Source organism: Bombina bombina, chromosome 12 (genome assembly GCF_027579735.1).
Source record: "Bombina bombina isolate aBomBom1 chromosome 12, aBomBom1.pri, whole genome shotgun sequence".
Lineage (NCBI taxonomy): Eukaryota > Metazoa > Chordata > Amphibia > Anura > Bombinatoridae > Bombina > Bombina bombina.
Window position 1 is genome coordinate 40,426,404 of NC_069510.1, and position 19,777 is coordinate 40,446,180.

The 19,777-nt window shown below is 38.3% G+C and overlaps 1 protein-coding gene across 1 annotated transcript; it reads left to right on the top strand.

The window, feature by feature from the left end:
- Nucleotides 1–529: 529 nt before the first annotated feature.
- On the top strand, nt 530–17,905 carry LOC128642798 (ficolin-1-B). Its single transcript, XM_053695606.1, has 8 exons — nt 530–657; nt 2,296–2,421; nt 3,118–3,153; nt 6,363–6,398; nt 6,489–6,616; nt 10,108–10,237; nt 11,405–11,539; nt 16,241–17,905. The coding sequence occupies exons 1-8, from the start codon at nt 573–575 to the stop codon at nt 16,492–16,494; spliced, it is 930 nt and encodes a 309-aa protein (XP_053551581.1). The 5' UTR covers nt 530–572; the 3' UTR covers nt 16,495–17,905.
- The last annotated feature ends 1,872 nt before the right edge of the window (nt 17,906–19,777 follow it).

Here is a 19,777-nt window from a genome sequence, read left to right on the forward strand (position 1 = left end):
ATTTAAGTATCTCTATGTTAAAGCCCTCTGCAGTCCTTATAACTTTTTTGTGCAATATTTTAAATAAAATTAGAAAGTGTTATTATGAGTGTAACTGTAATTTTATATGTATTTATGTGTTTTGTGACACTTTTTAGACTCGAATTACAGTTAACCAGAGCTCTGACGACGTGCGTTAAACTCAATTGCACACAAACGATCACTTTTACTTTCAAACTATAATAAACGCACGTCTTCCGATGGGCGCAAGAAGCTGCAAAAAAACTTTTCGCACATGTTCTGGGATTTCTGAAAAATAGAAAATATTCATTACAATTTTTTTTCCACGCATAACTAAAACTTGCACAGTGCTGTATATCTACAGTGTGAACTTGTATTACTTCTGTATTTAAAAAGAAAACTGATAGTGAACTGTTGCTGATAGCGCAACATATAAGACAAAACTGCAGAACGTGCATATTTTTAGCTGAACTATAAGACACACAGTTACATTATTAGTAAGAACTACAGAGAATACAGAATAAGTAGATTTAAAAGCTTTACAGCTCCAGTACCACATACATCATCCGGCTATGAGGGGACCTACTGCACAGACACTATTGGCTCTGACCATTTGGGTTACACTAATTGGTTGTTCTGCTGGGGCCACCTGTCCAGGTGAGTTATGCAAATATCTTCTTTTTAATGTAAAAGCAGAAAAAAAATTTATCTGATGTTTCTGGATGACACAAATATAACTGAACGATGATATTATTTATAACTGGTCATTAGAAACATTTATTGATACAGTTAGCGGATTTTCTTTATCTTTTTCATTTCATAAAACAATTATTACATAACAAGCAGGTAGCATCCAGATAAACAAAGCTAAACATACTAAATATAACATTATTAAGACAAAGAAACAACAAATGTTATCATATATACTCAGAACCAACAACATTAAAGGTCCAATTTTTTTCTTTCATGATTTAGGTAAAGCACGTTTTAAATAACTTTCCATTTTAGTTCTATTATATAATTTGCTTCATTCTCTTGATAACCTTGGTTGAAAAGTATATTTATATAGGCTCAGTAGCTGCTGATTGGTGGCTGCACATAGATGCCTCGGGATTGGCTCACCCATGTGCATTGCTATTTCTTCAACAAAGGATACCTAAAGAATGAAGCAAACTAGATAATAGAAGTTAATTAGAATGTTGTTTAAAATTGTATTCTCTATCTGAATTATGTCCCTTTAAGGATAATTTTTTTCTGCATTTCTTTTTTCCCCCCTCTAAATATATGGGGGCCGATTTATCATGGCCTGAATGATACATCTGTTTCCGTGCAAGCCTTCAGGCTCGCCGGCAATCCGCCCAATCGCATACGATCAGGGGGTAGCAGGGGGTAGCAGCCGATTGGCTGCGAATCTGCAGGGGGCGGTATTGCACAAGCATTTCACCAGAACTGCATGTGCAATAATAAATGCCGACAGTGTATGCTGTCGGCATTTATTGATGTCTGGCGGATATGATTGCTACAGCGGATCATGTCCGCCAGACACATGAAAAATCGGCCCCATAGGGTAGTACTGTAGAGAAAGCCATTCTCATATATTTGACTAAAAAGGGAAAACAAAATTTAAAATAAAATGTTGTATTTCCTAGATTCTATAGTTTTTTTATTTTGTTTTTGCTCCATTTTTTCTCCATAATTTCACTTTCAGGGGCCGATTTATCAAGGGCCGAACGGTCCCTGATGCCCCTGTTTCCGTGTAAGCCTTTAGGCTCGCCAGAAACAGCAGTTACGAAGCAGCGGTCTTAAGATCGCTGCTCTTTAACTAGTCCGCTGCCTCTGAGTTTGCGGACATCAATCCGCCTCGAATTTCCAGGGGGCGGCATTGCACAAGCATTTCACGAGAAATGCTTGTGCAATGATAAATGCGGACAGAGTATGCTGTCGGCTTTTATCGGTGTCCATCCGCTCTTTAGTAAATTGGCCTCTAAAACAGTAATCACCTTTACAAGAAGCATTTTTGCCAATACATGTATATTTCTAATTTGGTTCTATTCAAATATGTAATTTCATCTATGTGCATTCAAATTTTGACCGGAATGTCCCTTTAAGTTCTACATTTTATAATCATAATATATTTGTGGTTTAGAAGAATGAAACTAATATATTTATAGGGTTAGTTTGAACCCTCTTGCTTTATCTTTCCAGTAACTGTAGTTGCTCATCACGTAAATACAATAAGCATCTACATAATTATTAATGTAGGCTATAAGTTTATAATGTTTCACTTTACTTAAGATGTGAAGTTTATTGGAGTCAGGAACTCCTCAGAAAAGATGGCATTTCTGAGAGGATGCCCAGGGATACCTGGAATACCAGGAGTTCAAGGACCAATGGGACGAGCAGGAACATCTGGAATTAAAGGTAACGCATGTTTTCTTCTCTACTCTTTATATAGACACATCAAATGAGAACTACTTCAGCAAGTTATTTGCATTATTTTGCTTGTTCCAATACCTGATAATGAGATGCAAAGTTATTGTAGAGACAGATATAGAATCCCCTAAAACGTATGTCATCTACATTGCACAGCTTATTATTGTCTTCTACACTGGAGGCTGCTGCTTCAACAAAATCCCTGCAAATTAACGATATTAAACAACTGAAACATACACATACTCACAAACCGTCACCCAAATATTTATATACACACACACATTGCCACAGTCTAAGACCTCGCTCAACAAAATCCAGCGATATCTGATTTTTAAATGCAATACGTATACACCTTTAGAGGCCGATTTATCATGGCCCGAATGGCGCCAAATACATCTGTTTCCACGCGAAAACATGAATTAAGAATCAGCGGTCTAAAGACCACTGCTCCTTAACTCGTCCGCTGCCTCTGAGGTGGCGTACAGCTATCCACCCGATCGCATACGGGGGCGGCATTGCACAAGCAGTTCACCAGAACTGCTTGTGCAATGATAAATGCCAACAGAGTATGCTGTCGGCATTTATCGATGTCTGGCAGACATGATCGCTACAGTCATTTGTGCGTTAGATGTAGCTAGCAGGTTCCGTCTAACTTTGGGTAATATCTTATATTGTTATTTATAGGAGAAAGGGGGGATCAAGGATTAAAGGGTGAAAAAGGTGAGTATTTATTTCCAACTTACAAAATATTATACTGTTTGTTTCATTCCATAAGTTTTACCTGTGCCATGTTTATCAGTGCCCAAGCAAGATTTTATTACAGCGTTTGTTCAACCGTCAAACAATTCACTGTACAAGTTTCCTTCTTACTACAGTCCTTAAAGGGACAGTCTACACCTTAGTCATCTTACAGTCTTACTTTAGATTTAGCTACAAATATCCTGCTGCACCTCTTTCTATTCTATTTTCATGCAGCAACAACAGTAAAAAAGTTATTTTAAAATGAATATTGTTTCTGTTCACTTTGAAATGGCTGCCAATAGCTGAATAGCATTGACAGTCTGTTGAAACCAATTAGTGAGTTTTTTGTAACTAGTGAAGCCTTTAATGAAGTCCAGATCGTGATGTCATCAGTGGGCGGAGCTTGGCAGCCATTTTAAAATGACCAGAAACAATAGTCATTTTAAAATAACTCTTTTTACTGTTCCTGCTGCATGATATAGAAAGGGATGTAGGAGGATATTTGCAGCTTAATCTAAAGCGAGACTTTAAGATGACTAAGGTGTAGACTGCCCCTTTAAATTAATCATGAAAAAAAAATTGCTACCGATAGTTCAGGAAGTTAAAGAGAGTATGTAGATTTTGATTCAGAGAGAGAAATTGTGTAAAATATAAAAGAAGATAACTATATATAGAGAGAGGAAGATGCAACTAACGAGTGCCTAATTATAATTTTTTTCCTCTGCTTTTTTGTCTTTTAAAGGGATTTTTGAGACTACAAAGGATCTAATACAACAATCTAGATAGGTAGACATCACAACATGATAATGTCATGGTCATTCATCCTCTGCTTTTTATAAAACCCTATAAACTCTCTCATGGGATAACTGATGGGATTGGTGGGGGGGGGTCCAGTGCTCTACCTAGGCAAACCTCAACTAACCTCCTATCATCTTGTACTATCGGGAAACCACCTCCTCCTACACAAGGTGCATGTGAGCTTCCTATAAACTTCTCACAATAACATTGAACTAATTGAAACTGGTCTTATTTGCTTCATTACTAGATGCCATATTCTTCAAGTGTCGTAAGTTCTGTGGCTCGAGTAATTCACATGGCACTGTGGGTGCTCGAACAGACCTCCAGGGTCTAACAACTAATGAACGTGTGATGTTTTAATATTGTTTTAAACAATTTAAAGTGAAGGTAAACTTTTGTGAATGAAAGCCCATTTTTTAAAAATACTATTAAAACAGAGGCACTTTCATTCATCAAAGTTTACAAAGCAGCCATTTTGTTAAAAAAATTACATCTTTTTTTTTCACTGCTACAGCAGCTTCCCCCACATAGAGATCCTCTATTCACATGTCAGCAATGACTAATCCGGCTTCCTCCAATCACAGCATGGCCTCAGGCAATGACTACCTTGGGGGGAAAGCTGTGATTGGAGGAAGCCGGATAAGTCATTGCTGATGTGTAAATAGAGGATCTCTTGGTGGGGGAAGCTGCTGTAGCAGTGAAAAGAAAAAAAAGGTCATTTTTTTAACAAAACGGCTGCTTTGTAAACTTTGATGAATGAAAGTGCCCCTGTTTTTAATAGTATTTTTAAAAAACGGGCTTTCATTCACCAAAGTTTACCTTCACTTTATTAAGTGGTATATGCAATGTTTTTTTATTTAACAGCAAAGACATAGGGCTCCATTTATTAAGCAGCGCCTGAAACGGAAGTTAAGAAGCAGCGGTCATAAGACCACTACTCCTTAAAAAATAAAAATAAACTGCTCCACTCATATATACACTATTTGATAAAAAATATTCATATAAATATTATTTTTTAAAATAATCTGTGCTATTATAAGCACACAATCCCTTAACGAACAGCGATGTACAGGGTCTCTTGTTAAGTTGTTAAAGTCTGTGGGAAGAAGTTAACGCGGTCGTGATATCCGAAGTCCTGAAGTTAGCACGCGTCGGGTTTCACTCGTGCATAAATGTTTTACTTTCAACTTGTAATACGATAACCCGCCCGCGTGCGACCAAACCTGATAAATAGCGCTCCTCCTGTAATCTGGCCCATAGTCAGAAACATTTACTGGCACTTCAATAAACAGAGACAGAATATAAAATGGCTGCTTTATAATGGTTGCAATTCCAGAGTGTTTAGGCTATTAAATAAATTATTAGATCTGGCAGTGTTCTTAGCCTGTTGTCTTAAAATCTTACAGTAGCCGAATTAGAATTATTAAATATCATAGCAAATGTTTAATATAATGTGCTAAGAATTCCGTATATCTATAACTGGCTCATCTGAAATTGATGAACCCCTTTATGAGTTTCTAAAAAAATGTGCCTGTTTGGACGTGGAAATATATTTTTAAGCCATCTACACCCATTCGTAATTATATTATAGTTGCAAACAGTGTCCTTATATACTAATATACAAAATGCACCAACATATCACTAAAAGCAGACCAAGGGGCATATCTATCAAGGCTCGCCGGAAACAGAAGTTTTCAAGAAGTTATGAAGCAGCGATCTAAAGACCGCTGCTCCATAACTGCTCTGAAACAGTGGACAGAAATCAACCTGATCGAATACGATCGGGTTGATTGACACCCCCTGCTGGCGGCCGTTTGGCCATGAATCTGCAGGGGGCGGCATTGCACCAGCAGTTCACAAGAACTGTTGGTGCAATGCTAAATGCCGACAGTGTATGCTGTCGACATTTATCGATGGGCAGCAATGTGCAGCGGACATGATACGCTACTTCGTATCATGTCCGCTTGCGTATTGTTAAATATGCCCCCATGAGCCAACCACAACTCCTTATATTTCCCACTCCTGAGTCCTAAGACCTTTTTTGAGGTTACTAAGACCTCATTACCAATGTTGCAAAATTATTAAACTAATCTTGGGAAGGGTCCTTAAAAAGAGTCCCACCACACAATTTGTTGTTGAACCCATCACTTGCTTCACTCTTCATATGTCTTATTTACCTCATTATACTTATCAAGGTGAACATCTACTATATGAATGTTAAAAATGAGACACTCACCTATTCCTAGCCATAATCTGGCAACAAGGTTCTAACAAGTTGATAACAAATATCAGTATATTTGTTTGTGTATTCATATGAAACCCACACAGATGTGTAAGACTAAGGTGACTATGAAGGTTTAAAATATTACATTCTATTGTTTTCTAATCAGGAGCTACAGGAGTCCCTGGTGTGTCAGATCTTGGAGGTGAGTATGTTTTCTTGACTGGACCTTGTTCTCACCCAAATAATAAGCATCAAGTAAATGCATTAACTGCATACTTTTTTATTTCCTTAGTGGCAAAAAACTGTAAGGAGCTTCTGGACCAGGGTGCTTCACAAAATGGCTGGTACACGATATATCCACCACAGGATTCTCCAATAACAGTGATGTGTGACATGGAAACGGACGGAGGTGGCTGGATAGTAAGTCTGAGTTTAAAAATATACCTATTTTCTCGATGACTACAACATATAGAGATACATTAATTGAACAAAAGTATGTAGAGACCTGACCATCACACTGATATGAGCTTGTTGTACACTTCATTTCAAACCATTGGCATTAATATGCAGCCCCTCCCCCTACAGCCACAGCTCTTATGGGAAGTATTTTCAGAAGATTTTGGAGCTTAACGTAGGTAATTTGTATCTATTTAGCCAAACAATGTTCCAAATTCATCCCAAAGATGTTAAATGGGGTTGAGGTCAGGGCTATGTGCAGGCCTCTTGAGATCCTCCACGCCAATGTTGTCAAACCATGTATTCATGGACCTTGCTTTGTGCACAGGGGCACAGTCATGCTAGAAGAGGAAAGGGCCTTCTTCAAACTGTTGCCACAAATCTGGAAGCACCCAAATGTCTAAAATGTCTTTGTATCCTGCAGCATTAAGGTGACTCTTCACTGGAACGAAGGGGCCAAGCCAAAACCCTGAAAAACAGTCCCAGACCATAATCCATCAACCTTTACAGTAGGCAATATCAATTCCGGTAGGTGGTATTCTTCTGGAATCTGCTACACCCAAATTTCCCTATTAGATGCCAAATAGTGAAGCATGGTTTATCCGTCCTGAGAACACATTTCCACTGATCCAGGGTATAATGGCGGTGTGATTTACACCACTCCAGCACTTGGCTTTGTGCATGTTAATGTGAGGCTTGTGTACAGATGTGAGGCCATGGGAAACCATTTCGAGACGCTCCCAATTTATAGTTCTTGTGCTGATGTTGCTCGTCCCAGAGGCGGTTTGGAACTCTGTAGTGAGCGAGCAACAGTTTACAGGCTACACCCAACAGCACCAATATCCCGGCTCTCTGTGTCTGCAACTTTGTGAACCGTCTGTTACTGCTCCTAGACACTTCCCCTTCCCTCAAATAGAACATACATTTGACTGGGGCAGATCTAGTAGGGATATTTTATACACATAAAAAAAAACATAAATATATATGTATAACATAATTTATACTTGCCTGATAAATTCATTTCTTTAATGGTGGCGAGAGTCCAAGATCCGTTACATATGGGATTACATTCCTACCACTAGAAGGAGGCAAAGCATCCAAAACCCCAAAAGCCCTAGAAAACCTCTCCTACACATACCTAAGTTTAACATATAGCCAAGCAGTGAGGTTTAAAATGGAGTAAGAGACAAAAAAAAAAGATGTGCTTAAAATAAATTAACCACAAGAAAAGGGTGGGGGCTTGTGGACTCTCGCTACCATTAAAGAAATTAATTTATCAGGTAACTATAAATGATGTTTTATTTGATATAGGTGGCGAGAGTCCACAATCCGTTACATATGAGAACTAATACCCAAGCTTTTTTGACTGAGAACAAATGTGTTTGCATTGCTCACAACTTGTAATACCAGCGCACAATAGCTTGCGCCAGTATTACACAGTAGAGCGCAAATATCGTTTTCACTAAAGCGATATTTAGCGCTCCACTTGTAATCTGGTCCTTTTCTGGTAGACTGCAATGTGCATGAATATTTTAACATATTTGCCCACCTTCATTTTTTTAGAAACTTCAGGTGTGTGTACACCTATGGCTTTTATCTTAGTTGCTTTTAAAACACTGACTGTTTAAAGGGACAGTAAAGTTAAAAAAAAATCATCATGATTCAGATAGAGCATACACGTTTAAACAACTTTTTTTATTTGCTTCTATTATCTGTTTTAACTTCTCTTTGTATTTTTTGTTGAAAAGCATACCTAGGTAGTCTAAGGAGCAGCAATGCATTGATTGGTTGGTACTCGCAATATATGCCTTTTGTCATTGGCTCACCTGATGTGTTCAGCTAGCTCCAAGTTGCTGCTCTGTTAACAAAGGATACAAAGAGAATTAAGCAAATCTTATATAAGCAGTACATTGAAAAGTTGTTTAAAACTGTATGCTCTATCTGAATCATGAAAGAAAAATGTTGACTTTAATGTCCCTTTAAGGAGCTTGTACACCATGTTCTTATAATCTTGCCACCCAAGCTCTCTGAATTATCCACTGAGGTGTCAAAATTCCCCATAATCCTGTGTTAGTGACAATGTCTACTGACCAAATGTAGAAGGATGAGCTGCTGAACCCAATTCTTCTGAAGGTGAATCTTCAGCTACCTGCAGTTCCAAGGATATGGCTTGTAATGTGCCATATCCAGTAGAAACCTTGAAGAAGGTACCCACCAGGGGCGGACTGATCAGCCGAGCAAATAGGACCTGGATCGAGGGCCCAGCATGTCAGGGGGCTTAAGTTGGGGCTGACAGCTGGCCTATCAGTTTCTAAGCAGTTAAGTGTGGGTTTAGTTGGAGCCCAAGCCACAGTATGGGGGCATTGTGCATGGATGTAGGGTTTGTTGATGGGGGTCCTAGAGTGGGGGGAGCCCTGTTGGGGGTCTGTCACTGTGAGGGCCATGAAGTATGTGATCTAGCCCTGGAGGTTGGGGAGATCCCTATCTCTGGTCCTTGACATTGGGGGTCCTGCTCCTGGAGGTTGGGGAGCCTGATGCGCCGGGCAGGGAAGCTACCATGTTCATTTGCATAAATTGTAATACATTTGGGCCAGTTTGGGGACCTTCCCTAATTTTCAACACAGGCAGCATAATACATAAAAGAATATTGAGAGTCCTGTGTGTTAATCTTAGCGCACCTTCGTGAGTCCAGCGTCAGTAGAGGAGTACAAACAGCACACCCAGCATTTGGCTTCAACCATACTTTTAACTTTAAATGTAGTGCACCCCCGGATTATCCTCACAATGTGGCATGCAGTCTTAGTTCTATCCTTTGCACATTCATGACAATGAGTGGTTGGATTGTTGTTTCTACACTTTCTTATTAATCACTTTCTACTCTTACATGGGTGTTCTTATGCCACTTTACAGATCACTAGTTAAGCCTCATCTGGAATATTGTGTATAGTTCTGGAGACCACATTTTCAGAAGGATATAAATAAACTAGAAACTGTCCAAAGGAGGGCTTCTAAAATGGTACATGGTCTAAAATATAAAACATACAATGAAACTCTTTGATCTAAATATGTATAGTTTAGAGGAGAGAAGGGAAAGAGGTGACATGATAGAAACCTTCAAATATATTAAGTGACAAAGTGGAAGCTAAAAGCATTTTCCACAAAAAAGGAAATACCAAAACAAGGGGTCACGATCTTAAGTTAGAGGGTTACAGATTCAGGAGAAATGTGAGGAAGCATTTTTTTACAGAAAGGGTGGTGGATTCATGGAATAAACTTCCAAAAGAGGAGATGAACAAAGGGACTGTAAAATAATTCAAAAAGGCCTGGGTAATAAGTAACATGTAATATGGGTAGAATCGATGGACCTCGTGGTTCTTATCTACCGTCAAATTCTATGTTTCATTGTTACACATTACATTTTTTATTCACATTTGTAAATGAGTCGTTTCTATTAGGTATTTCAGAGACGTATGGATGGATCAGTAGATTTTTACAGAGACTGGAATTCCTACAAGAGAGGGTTCGGCAATCAGTGGGGCGAGTTCTGGCTGGGGAATGATAACATTCATCTACTCTCCTCCATTGGTAATTTTAGCCTTGTATGTTTTGTTTTGTTTTATTCTCTCAATTTATAATTTTATTTTCCATCACATTTATTGATCAAGATTATCTGGGAATCATGCCTGAAATTCATTGAGCCTGGGTTCAAAAACATTTTCCACCATTTTGTTAGTTGGCGTTTCTGCTATTAGCATCTATAGTTGCATGAACTGCCCAATGCATTATATCTTGCACATCAAACAAGAACCTTTAGCATATAATAAATAATAATTACAACTGCAACACTTAGGAAACGTGCTTGAAAAATGGTTAATGTAAATGTTGGTATGTAAAGGGGGAAGTAGTCTCGTTGGGTAGAACAAAAGAAGTTTAATCCATTTTTCTGACACAAAGGAGGGACAGGCCATAGGCGTTCTGGGCATTCTAGAGTCATGCTTAAAAAAATTCCCTACATTTACACCTAACATTTTGAGGTTGTTTTCATGATGCCAGCATCCTTTACAGTAAAACTCGTTATGTGGGCTGATAAGTGTATGGTTAAGAGATGAATGTTGCTCCATTTATAATGGAAGGTGATTCACGTGGATATGACAAGGGGCGGTTACAAATCGCTGCAATTTTTACGTATCAGATTCAAATAAATTTGTCAAGTCAAAGGCCCATAGTTATCAAGGTCTGTCGGACCTGATCCGACAGTGTGGATCAGGTTCGGAAGACCACGCTGAATACGGCGAGCAATACGCTCGCCGTATTCAGCATTGCACCAGCAGCTCACAAGAGCTGCTGGTGCAACGCAGCCCCCCGCAGACTCGCAGCCAATGGGCCGCCAGCAGGAGGGTGTCAATCAACCCGATCGTACTCGATCGGGTTGATTTGCGGTGATGTGTGTCGCCTGCTCAGAGCAGGCGGACAGGTTATGGAGCAGCGGTCTTTGTGACCGCTGCTTCAAAACTGCTGTTTCTGGCGAGTCTGAAGACTCGCCAGAAACAAGGGCCATCAAGCTCCTTACGGAGGTTGTTAAATAGATTTTCTAGTAGCAATGTTGTGGCAGGTTTTTCAGTGAGACAGTTTCACCAACGGGTTTTATAAAATCTAGTCCAATATCTAATGCTCCCCTTCCATTTGGGGGGAAGCATTAGACTTCAGTTATCCTTTAATAATAATTCAACTTTTGTTGTCCTGTACTTCCAGGTACATTTGAGATGCGTGTTGACCTTACAGATTTTGATAACAATCAAAGTTATGCCTTGTACAAAAACTTCTCTATTTCTGGGGAATCACAGAACTACACACTACAGCTAGGTAGCTTCCATGGAGGAAATGCAGGTAATATACAATATTAGTATATGTATGAGACTTGCGCATTTGTTTTAACTAAACGATATCCAAATGAATGCACAAAGAAAATTAACAAAACAAATACTGACAAAAATCATCAGTATTTGTTTCTTTAATTCTTTTTTTAACGTTGCCAGAGATTGGACCTACACTAAATACTATATCAATATGTCATATGCAAGTTAGAGGGGTTGTTAAAGTACAGAAAAATGCAGTGAAAATTTAAAGGGTTTTCAAATGGATTGGAATGGTTTTAATTTTGAAAATGTTCTGAAAAGTTATGCATGTCATTTTTTATTGGAATTCTCATAGATTGGAATGGAAGCAAAAAGCTAGTAGTAAGGATTTTGGTGGGTGATCTGAGGTTCCTCATTCACATATTAATGTCTGGATTGCAGTCCTTTTACAACTGTTGGAATTCTTGTAGTTGGATGTAAATCTCAAGTTTTTCCATAGATAAATCATATTGTACAAAGGGGCCATAATATTTATCTATGAGTCATTTAAAGGGAGGCAACATAGGGAGAGACTGATATTAAAGGGATAGTAAACACTAAAAACGTTATTGATAAAAAAGATAATCCCTTTATTTACCATTCCCCAGTTTTCCATAACCAACACTGTTAAAGAAATATACGTTTTACCTCTGTAATTAGCTTGTATCTAAGCTTCTGCAGACTGCCTCCTTATCTCAGATCTTTTGACAGATTCAGGCAATTCAGTCAATTAGTGCTGACTCTTAAATAACTCCACTGCATGAGCACAATGTTTTTATATGAAACACATAACTAACACCCTCTAGCTGTGAAAAACTGCCAAATGCATTCAAATCAGAGGCGGCCTCCAATGGCTTAGAAATTAGCATACGAGCCTACTTATGTTTAGCTTTCAACTAAGAATACCAAGTGAACAAAGCAAATTTGATGATAAAAGTAAATTAGAAAGTAGTTTAAAATGACATGTCCTATCTGAATCATGAAAGTTTAATTTGGAGTTTACAATCCCTTTAAATAAACAAAGCTTATTTATATAATTGAATAACCTAATTATGCTAGCTGAGTGTAGAGGTGTTCATAGGCAGCTGCATAGTGTGCATAACAGAAATCTAGAAATAAATATAAAAACAGAGTGCAAAACTCAGACTCAAGTGTATTTATTATATAAAAAGAATACGCACAACACACATATGCATTACTAAAAACAGGACCGTCTTTAACACAGGGCAAAAGGGGCAGCTGCCCAGGGCCCAGTCTCTGTTGAGGGGCCCAAGAGTCCTAAAAATTTTTTATTTTTTTGTGTGGTTAATACCAGACTGCTGATGTGACATGGGGAACACACACATTCAGTCCTAATACTGTCACAGTCAAAAGTTCTCTACTTATATTTTTTTTAAAAAACTGTGCCAGACCATGCCGGTGTCATGTGACATGCCAAGCTATTGCCATGTGCTGTTTTAGATGTGCACTGTGCAGCACTGAATGCAAACCCCTAACTCGGCATCCAGCCATTCCCACTGCATCAGAAAAGGTCCTACTGGGGTTACCACTGTTACCAGGTAATTGCTCTGGTGGTAGGGATTGTTTCTGGGTAGGGCTGACTGTAGGCACATGCAGCAGAAAGCTGGAGTGGCAGGCACGTGAGGATTTGAGCATCTGTGCAGCTGCATACACTGCTCTCTTCAGTCTTGAGGCTGTGTGACTCATCTCACACTGTATCCATGCAGCCTTGGGCAGACAGCATCCAGTCTGCTGGTCCCCTTAGCCCTGCTCTTTCTGTTGTGGCCCTAAGATCAACTAACTGAAGTTTGTTAGGGGAACAGTGCATTTTGTAGAAAGGTGTCAGTGGGAAGAATAAGTGAGTGCACACACACCCCTCCCCATGCAGCATTGTCTAGTGCAGGATGAGAGGGAACTTAATCCTAGCAAAGACGTGACATGTGCTACTGTTGCGGATGTATAGTGTCATGCTGATACATCACACATTAATTTAAGGTTTATTTTTATAGTTTTCTCTCTGTCTCAGATTTTACAGCTTCCCATAGTAGTTCTGCTGTTCCAGTCAGTAAACTTATATTTGTCTGCACCTCCATGCTTCCTCCTCAGTCTACTATACCTTGCTTTTCTCCTGTTGGCTGCCCTAAATCTCTTTAACCAGCTAACCTCACACCAGAATCACATTCAAAAGAATATTAAATGAATCCACAGTGGGGGAATTTATATATTTATTTACTTATTAGTACTGCTTAGGTCTAGTTTCACATATTGCAATTTTTTTTTTTAATGATTAGCCCAGCAGTGGATGATCCACTGCTGGGCTAATAATTTACATTAAATTAATTGATTTAGTTGTTTTTTGGGATGTTGGGGTGGAGAGCAAAATTGCATGGGGGGGGGGCAAGATTTTTTTTGCCCAGGGTCCAGTCAATATTAAAGACCGCCCTGACTAAAAATGTAAAAGATAACGCATCCATAGGTCCACTGTATTCAGATTGCTACCCCTTGCACAGCATAAGAAATGACCCTCCACATCCACGGACACTGGTGAGGGAACTTTCAGGGGTATGATGTCAAAAGCCGGCTCAGGTCATGTGACAAGCAAAAACTACGACAGTTGTCAGAGGACACATTAGCCATTTGAAGTGTAATATCCACCTTAGGCATGGGCTAAAAAGGAGGAGCCTGCAAAATTCTCAAAAACAAATTAAGGTTCCAAGGGGGAAAAATTGGTTTAATCACAGGCTTAATCCTTGCCAAAGCCTGAACAAAACTAAGAATGTCAGGAAGATTAGCAATCATCTTGTGAAGCTGAACTGAAAGGGCAGAAATCTGACCCTTTAAAGAACTAGCTGATAAACACATATCCAAACCATCCTGTAAAAACAGCAACATTCTAGGAATTCAATATATGAAAGAAAAGCATCCAGGCAATGAAACAATTCAATTTCATACTCCCTATCCCTAAGTAAAAAAATCTGTGCTTGGATATCTATATTCATGCCTTTTGGATGTAAGCAACCCAATTTAAAAATCCAGAAAATCTTGTGCTTTCTAATTATGTCCAGAAGGAAGAATCCAATCTATCACTTGTACCTTTAAGGATCTAGGGTTACCATAATGACACTCTAGAAAGGGTTCAGGCACACTATGACTGGTATGTTTATCTTAACCTTACCAGCTCATATCAATCTGGGTAGTCAGCTCGCCTCTAAAGGAGGTGGCATCCCGGCCATGGTAAACCACCTCAAGGGGAAGAGAGAGCTGCCCAGAACAAGTCCAACCATTATGTGATTCTAGCAAATCTGCTACTTCATCAGAGGGAACATCCAAACACTTCATTGTAATTATTAATAGTCCAATGATTATATTTCATTTGTGTAAAGTTTCATAATTGAAAATGTGATTTGAGTGTTTTTAATAAAAAGTTATATATAACAATGAGGTATATTAACATAAGGAATAATCATTCACAAGAATTTAAAAGGTCCAGTGATCAAAAATTTGCAATCATAGAGAATTGTCACACAAAATCTTTAAAATGTTTAAAGGAGCATTATAATTGCAATGTAGGTGTTTCTCTATTGTATCCATAACTAGGATTGGGCGAATGTTTCGTAACATTCGAAATTTAAAATTAATTTCAATACAATCATTTGTTTAAATCGAATTTCAAGTGTTCATATAACATTCTAACATTGTTTTTTTCAAAATGTTTGTTTTCGAATTTTAAAGAACATTCGAAAATATGTATTCGAATAACCAAATGTTTAGCTATATATTATACATCAAATTAAAAAATATTACTAACATTCCATTTCAAATTTGTTTTATGCAAATCAAATTTTTAATATTCGATTTCAAAATAGTATTTCTAATCTACATTTATCTTTTATAAATGTGATATTTGAAATCAAAACCAACATTCGAAATCTAACGTTACATTCGAAAACCGAAAATAACATTCGATTTTCAAATTTTAAAGAATATTCGTTCTCATCAACATTCGATTTTCCAAATTGAATTTGGACAAAAAAATTTGCTCTACCATTCAAATTTAAACACACTCGCCCATCCTTATCCATAACCCTGCACAGTTAAATAAAATGTGCCTTTATAAAATACTTTGAGGGATCCCATAGTACTGACCAGACTTCATCTTGCCAGATCAGAGAGCCTTAGACAATCAAGCCCTAAGAAAAAAAGCTGTGCAAAGAAATAGCAGTCCTGCAAAAATTGAAAAAGTTTTGTCTTATGAATTTGAATACCTCTGTCGAATGGTGCAGGGTATATGTGGTGTTATATTGCCACAAATGCATGGTAATCATGGTTGTTTTTAAATTAATGGGTTGGAAGCTGAAAATTCATATATGGGAATCATAATGGACTCAAATGAGATCCAGGATTTGGGGACATGTCTGCAGCAATTACTAGCAAGAGGATAACTGGAAATGTTTTAAGGTCCTGACGCAAATAATTGTGGCTGCCTTGAGTTCTTGTGGTTTTAGAACTCCATATTCTGTGAGTGTCATTGAAATGACTTTAGATAAGCTCACTTGTAAAATTCTGTTTATGAGTTGTATTTAAGTAACCTCCAAAATTCATGTGTCACCATATCCTGCTTTATTTGATCCTGTAGAGGAGTTTACAGAATACTGTACATAACATTGAACTGATATCCTTTTTCCTTTTGCAGGTGACTCTTTGTTTAATGTGCACAAGAACAGAGCATTTTCCACTAAAGACAGGTATCATAATGAGGATGCTAAAGGTTGTGCAGTGTCATACAAAGGTGCCTGGTGGTACAACTCATGTCATAATTCCAACCTGAACGGGCTGTATCTGAAAGGTGAGAACAAACAAAAAGGAATGGGCATAAACTGGTCATCTCTCAAACGAAGCACATACTCATTCAAGGTGTCTGAAATGAAGTTCCGACCACAAACCTAACGATAGAGATGGAAGTTCCAGTTTCTAGAAGAACTCCAGAAATACATCTCAGTGCTGAAACTGTTCCGTGAAAGATGATGTAACTAACAACTGTGTATACCCCGCAATTTGTAACCACTTATCTTACGGTAAATTAAATTGAAATGAAATTTGTTACCACTTATCTAATGGTAAAACAAAATGCTGTTTAACTCCTTAACTAAAAGCTTTTTCAAATCCAATGCTAATGCAAGTTTTAGTAGCCGGTGTTCTATCGAGAACTCCAATATGACGTGACTTCCCGGTGATTCCATAACCTGATTGGTCCGTGTCTCAGTGAGTGACAGGATCCACAACCAATCAGATGGGCACTGTAATCGCCTATCTTTACTATCTATTTTGCCTCCACCTGGGGGGGCAAAGCCTGCTGATTCGCAGCCAATCAGCCTCTAGCAGGGGGTGTCAATTCGATCGGGTTGATTTCTGTCCGCCGCCTCAGAGCAGGCAGACAGATTATGGAGCAGAGGTCTTTAGAGCCTGAAGGCTCACCGGAAACACGGAAATGCCCCCTAGACATTTCTTCACATCTTCGTTATCTTAGACCTGCTTAGTTCTGTGTCACATTAAAATACAGAGATTTAGGCCTGTGGGGTGTGTTGGGATAGGAAGGGGTAAGGAGAAGGGGCAGAGGCGAGAATATAATATTAACCCTTTCTAGGGTTTCTGATTTCAATGTGGTAAAACTTTCATGTCACACTAGAACCTTGTGAGAAACGCCATGTATTGAGGAGCAATTTGTGTTGAATATCCTCCCAAATGAATTTCATATCATGAAAGAATGCTAAATTATTGGATTTAAAATATCCATATTCTTCCATTAACAGAATATTACCCATATGTGTGAGCCAATTACTAAGCATAGGGCTCATTTGGGATTTCCGTCCTTGTCCATTTTTTATTACAACTTATGACTCGGTTTCATACCCTCCCGGTTTCAGTCTATTGTACTAGCAATTGTTCCACGGTGAAACTCCTAAAGAGTCTGATGATCAAAAACTCACCGGCATAGAAAATGTTTGGGAGCTTTTTTTGGGCATTAGATTGTATTTTTATTTTATATATGATATGTTTTATCAGTATATTATCGGAAATGCTTGCAGTCTAATCTAGATGGTCTACCCTTCTTTTTGATATATATAAATATATTTTTTTTAATCCTAAATATTATCTCAATCTGTTACACTTGAATATTATGATTTTTTTCGTTAAGAATTGAGTGATATTGTACTAAGTATACTGAAGGTTATGTACTCCTGTTATGTTTCCTGTCTATCAAATGCATTATTCATTGTGCAACATGTGTTGTGCTTTGAACAATAATTAATGTATTCTATGTGTTACTGGCATTTTTTAATATACTCTTTTACAAGCATTATTGGCATTCATGTAAACTAATGTAAAGAGCTATTTGGAAAATATTACCCACAATTAGAGCTGTTAGCTGTGCTCTGTAAAAAATACTGGACACCCTATAGATGACTGGACATGGGTGCTAGCTGGAACCACACAATGTCCCCATAAAAGCCCAACCTTAGGACCCACCCTTGATTCCACCAGATATATTGTTCTGAGCAGTTATTGTATCCCCTTAGTTGCCAGTAACACAGATATGCAGTAGTGATTTGACCCCCGTGACTGCCAGGAGCACACACCCAGCAATAATTTAACACCACTATGGCTACCTGTAACACATATAACACAGTGCCACTTATATTTGAGCCATATTTGTAATGCATAGTGCATGGCTCAACAAACCCAGGAGCCACTGGGTCCTAGCTTTTTGGGTTATTCTCCATATATATATATAGAAATAACACTGTCTAGCCCCTAAAAGTGTTTCTGGCTCCTAAATATTACATATTTAACAGATATAATAACAGATTTGTCATTCCATGGCCTAGAAGGCTCTTTACATTTAATAGGCCTTTAAAAATACTGGACATTTAAGTGTTTAGTATTTTTGTATAGATTTTACTGGACAGCCTGATAAAATACTGAACTGTCCTGATGAAAAAAATGTGACAATAAATGTAGTCAAAATATAAATTAATGAAAAACATAAAAGGCAATAATAGTGTTCACAACCCTATTTTTATGCTTGGTTTGAAAATGTCTGAAGTATTTTTTAACAAGATAGCTGCAATTTTTGGCAAAATGACTAAAATGTGTGCATACTCCTAATTGTAGTTAAACTTAAAAGTGTTGTAAAAGGTAATAACAAACACTCACCACATACTCTCATACAACACACAGACACCACATACTCTCATACAACACACAGACACCACACACTCTCATACACCACACACTCTCATACAACACACACACACACCACATACTCTCATACAACACACACACACCACATACTCTCATACAACACACACACACACACACCACATACTCTCATACAACACACACACACACACACCACATACTCTCATACAACACACAAACACCACACATTCTCATACAACACACACTCTCATACAACACATACACACCACATACTCTCATACAACACACAGACAACACACACCACATACAACACACAGACAACACACACTCTCATACAACACACAGACAACACACACTCTCATACAACACACAGACACCACACACTCTCATACAACACATACACACTCTCATACAACACACACACACTCTCATACAACACACACTCTCATATAACACACATACACCACACACTCTCATACAACACACAGACACCACACACTCTCATACAACACACACACGCTCTCATACAACACACACTCTCATATAACACACATACACCACACACTCTCATACAACACACAGGCACCACACACTCTCATACAACACACAGACATCACACACTCTCATACAACACATACACACCACACACTCTCATACAACACACACACACCACATACTCTCATACAACACACACTCTCATACAACACACACACAACACACTCTCATACAACACACACTCTCATACAACACACACACACACAACGCACTCTCATACAACACACACTCTCATATAACACACAGACACCAGACACTCTCATACAACACACTCTCATACAACACACACACAACACACTCTCATACAACACACACGTCACAACACAGTAATGGGTTCTGACACGTGGTTTGAAGAACTCTGCTTTAGAGATACTAAAAGCTCAGTTTAATGAAGAATCAAGGCACTATAGAATCCCCAGACTTCCAGGTAAGTCAAATATTGAAATGTATTTAG

What these genes read in the sequence shown, in the direction of transcription:
- LOC128642798 (XM_053695606.1), top strand. Translation starts at nt 573, where the DNA reads ATGAGGGGACCTACTGCACAGACACTATTGGCTCTGACCATTTGGGTT. An exon ending in AGGAACATCTGGAATTAAAG is followed by an intron (nt 2,422 to 3,117) that starts GTAACGCATGTT and finishes TGTTATTTATAG; the next exon opens with GAGAAAGGGGGGATCAAGGA. An exon ending in TGGTGTGTCAGATCTTGGAG is followed by an intron (nt 6,399 to 6,488) that starts GTGAGTATGTTT and finishes TTATTTCCTTAG; the next exon opens with TGGCAAAAAACTGTAAGGAG.